This window comes from Octopus bimaculoides, chromosome 3 (genome assembly GCF_001194135.2).
Source record: "Octopus bimaculoides isolate UCB-OBI-ISO-001 chromosome 3, ASM119413v2, whole genome shotgun sequence".
In the NCBI taxonomy this organism is placed as follows: Eukaryota; Metazoa; Mollusca; class Cephalopoda; order Octopoda; family Octopodidae; genus Octopus; species Octopus bimaculoides.
Window position 1 is genome coordinate 121,936,495 of NC_068983.1, and position 4,479 is coordinate 121,940,973.

Consider the following 4,479-nt stretch of genomic DNA (forward strand, 5'->3'; position numbering starts at 1 on the left):
TATCTTGAATTTTTTGAGAAATTCTTATCTATGGCTTCACGAAACAGGCAAGAGAGGTTGGATTTGATCTGCTCACCATATGGAATTACCAACCAAATAGTTTTACTAGGACATACCTTGTTATTAGGGTAATTATTTTCAAAAATCCTAGATTTACATTTATTACGTAAAAAGGGACTTAAAGAACGCTTATCTCCCTTACGCTGCAAAATGTTTCGATTTAGCGTTGTTATTCGAACTAAAATTTATATTTTATAACCGTTATAACGTGTTCTCATGTCCTGATTAATAGTTAATGTCAATAGTTATAACTCTGCATTACTTAAAGCAGGCTATAAAGAAAAAAATTCCTATATTAACCCTACATAAATTGAAGCAGAAGTATATATTTATTAACTCTTACAAGAGTAGGCGTATTTTGCTCGTTCTTAGAATTTGGATGAGAGCATTAGAATGAAAGAACATGTGGAAGACTTTTATCCCTTAGTCAGAAGGAAAGGCCAGTTCCCATAACGCTTTACACAGTCTCTGTAACTGACGGAAGTGAGAGAAGAACGATTGGAGACTTGTCCCAAATGCTTCCGTTAAAGGTATCCAAAAGTCAAGAGGTATCCAAAGGTCAAGCGGTGCTACTATAAACCGGTCACTAGATTAAGTTTATCACCCAAGGATATTGTAATATGTTGTAGCGAGAAGTATATTTGTTGTAGAGTGTGCAGTGTGCAGCGTGCAGAGTACAGTGTGTAGTGTGAATATACAGTAGAGAGAGAGAGAGAGAGATGAAAAGTACAATGTGTTTTTAATGTGATGAATTGCATGTTGAGATACATTGTGCAGCAAGAATTAGCGTGATGCAATGTTGGCGTGCAGTGTTAATGAGTGTCTAGCATTGTACAGAAGAATGTCGTGTGTTGCCGCGGAATGAAATCTATATTGGTGCAGTGTGCAGCTGTGTTTGATGTAGTATTGAGATGCTGTGTATATTGCTCTATATACTGTGTCATACAGCAGGGTTTGGAAGACTAAGGGTTATTGCAAACTAGGATTTGTCTGCCAAACGGATTCTCATAAAGTTTCTCATAAATCCTAATTATGTAGATGTATAAAAAAAAATATGGTGGAGAGTAACGAGTAGAGTAATATTAAGGACTGGTCTACAATAGTTGGACTCTGGCTACATGGAGATTATAATTTGGAATGAAAAGTATAAGTGTGTGCCTGCGCGCGCGCGCGCGTGTGTGTAATATTTACTGAAACAGTGCAAAAGATATAAATAGATACCTGTAAAAGTCATTGAAGTGAAGCAATTATTAAGAGAAAAGTTTGAAGAGAAGAAACAGATCAGAAATGGAAAATGGGTGAAATAAATAAGATGAATATTAATAAATAGAAGTATCAAAGTTAATGGATTAGTTAATTAGTGAGATTGCAATTCTAGAGTTTGTTAGTGATAATTTTCATTTTCATCATCATCAATGGTAATTATTGGACAAAATTACATTAAAAATAGCTATAAAGCACTTAAACGAAAAACAAATAAATATGGGAATATGTAGAGTAATATAGAAGATGAATAAGTGAAAGTTCTAAAGTAAGGAAGTTATCTGTTGTCTTGTGTCATTCCACAACTGAAGTAAAGCCTTTCAATTCTTTTGAATCATCAAAAGACTTATTACATATAAAGCTAATATCAGATTTCGTCAGGTTTACAAGCCTAAGTATTTGATTAAAAATACCGGTATAGTCATTGAAGGTAAAGTAAGGCGGTATTGGTGGAAAGAGTGCTGTACGATTCTCGGTGTTGAGTGGCAATACAATATTTTTTCCGTTTGAGATGATATCGTTAAGCGTTTTTCAGTAGTTTCTCTTTTTTGTTTACCTATTGGTAATTGCACTAGAAGTAAGATGGCGATATGTGTTCTGATCTATTCCCTACAGAATTTTTGTTTTTAAAAGCACTCGTTTGGCTTTTAGCTCTTCTTTTCTCTCTTCTTCTAATGTTTCTGTCTTCTTACATTACTTCACAATATAAACACTTCTAGTTAGCATCGTCGTTGTCACCACCATTACCACCGTATGTATCTTTCAAACATCTTTAATAGAGGACCTCCTTCTCTTGAAACACGGAAATCAACTAGAATTAATGAACACTTTAGTTTTAAGCCTAATAGATCTCCATCAGTGACAAACCTATTAATATCCCTTAAAAATCATAACATAAATATCTAATCGATATATATATATATACAGAGACAGAGAGAGAAAGAGAGAGAGAGAGAGAGAGAAAGAGAGAGAGAAAGAGAGAGAGAAAGAAAGAAAGAGAGAAAGAGAGAGAGAAAGAGAGAGAGGTTAGGAGGGAGAAAACGAAAAATCTGTACGGGGTTTTTTAGTATGCAAACTGATGTGTTGCATCTAATGTGGTCACGAGCAAACACAAAAGAAAATAATACTTGATACCAACGCGGCAGGGGATGGTGGCGAAACCTGCTGTACTCTTTCAACACAACTTTCTATCACTCTTACTTCCTGTTTCTGTTGTGCCTGTAATTCAAAGGTCAGCCTTGTCACACTGTGTCACGCTGAATATCCCAGAGAACTACGTTAAGGGCACACGTGTCTGTGGAGTGCTCAGCCACTTGCACGTTAATTTCACGAGCAGGCTGTTCCGTTGATCGGATCAACTGGAACCCTCGACGTCGTAAGCGACGGAGTGCCAACAATACATATAACAGCCTGTTTGTTTTCGTTCGGTTTCCTTGTATGTCTCCACTGTCATGTTTTTGTTCCCAAATTTCACCCTCCATAAATCCTAAATTTTATTTTAGAATTTATGGGAGCAACTGTCTTTGAAGACTCGTATTGTCATTGAATGTTCGAAATGAGGAGTAAATAGACAGCCGACAACTGGGCGTACATTGTCATGCAAACCTTTTTCGACAGGTTTCGGCGTTTGGTGCGAATTGCTGGCTTCAGTTTGGTAGCTAGCAAAGCGCTGTATCTTGCTCTGTTGATCCAAGTAGTCTTCCAGGATAGGCCCTTTTGAATCTTAAAAAAGGGTGAGCATCAACTTTCCCGCGGAAGACTGAGTCTTGAATTTATTTGTCGCTGGCGAGCCAGGCTGTTTCCACTCCATACGCTGTCTTTTGGATTCTGCCTCATAATGATGGACTCACGTTTCATCTCTTGTGACTATTCTGCTCAAAAATTCCTTGCCCCCATTGTTGTAGCGACCGAGTAAACGTTTGTAGACTTTAAGACGTTTGCGTTTGTGCCCTGCAGTAAGCTTTCTTGACACCCATCTTGCACAGACTTTATGGAAGCCAAACATATCGTGGATGATTTGATAGGCAGAACTATGACTAATCTGCAAAAACCGAGCTACCTCATTGATGATAACTCGCTGGTTCACCATTACCATCACTCGAGCTTGGTGAATCTTTTCGTCAGCGGTAGAGGTTAACAGCCGTCCTGCTCCGTCTTCATGCATCACACTTGTCCGGCCACTTTTAAACATCTCGATCCACTCATACACACTGCTACGCAGTAGTGCACTGTCCCCATATTGTGCTAAACGTCTCCGATGAATTTCAGAACCTGACACACCTTCCGACCAGAGAAATAGGATCACAGCTCTTTGTTCTTCTTTGGTGCACATTGATAGTCGAGCAGCCATGCTTACACTGTAAAGCCAGAAAGAAAAATGGCTCAATCAGGCTCAAACTTCGATCACATGACTAAAATAGTACCAACTATAAGCACGCATGCGCAGACGTCAGTGTGATAATAAAGGTATGTTACGGTGAAAATGCTAACTTTTGACTTCTTGTGTGTATATATATATATATATATTAAGGGCATTACTATACATAAATGCCTCACGCTAGGAGGGACTCTTAAAGTCAAAACTACTATGATAAACACATTATAATATACACATTATATACACAGTATAATGAGTTTATTATAGTAGTTTTAACTTTAAGAGTCCTTCCTAGTGTGAGGCATTTATATATAGTAATGTCCTTAATATAAATAAATATATTTAAAGGGAATAATTGATAAAGTTTTCCCTTATGAGGTTTTTCACGCTAACTACTTGATAAATTCTTATAAAGATTTTATCCTATTTTTAAATTGTATATATATATTCAAATATGAACTAGAAGCAGCGCTAGTGTTGTAAACATTTTCGAACACACATACACGATGTAATTCCTTTGCTTGTTTTGTACACAATGTATGTCGTTAGCTTGTTTATCACGTACCTGAACCGAGTTGTCTCGCCTGTCTATGACTTTCATGTTTTAACAGCCGGCGCTTTGACGGGGTTATCTCCACTTCGTCAAATCGCAGACTACCGGTGAACAGGCAATTCGTATGTATGTATTCAGTAATACATACATATATGTGTGTGTGTGTGTGTGTGTGTGTGTGTGTGTGTGTGTATGTATGTATATATATATATATATATATACATAC

General features: G+C 37.1%; 1 protein-coding gene across 1 annotated transcript; it reads right to left on the reverse strand.

Moving 5' to 3' along the window:
* Positions 1-3,169: 3,169 nt before the first annotated feature.
* Positions 3,170-3,673, reverse strand: LOC106870141 (uncharacterized). The gene has a single exon (XM_014916133.1). The coding sequence runs from the start codon at positions 3,671-3,673 to the stop codon at positions 3,170-3,172; it is 504 nt and encodes a 167-aa protein (XP_014771619.1).
* Positions 3,674-4,479: the final 806 nt, after the last annotated feature.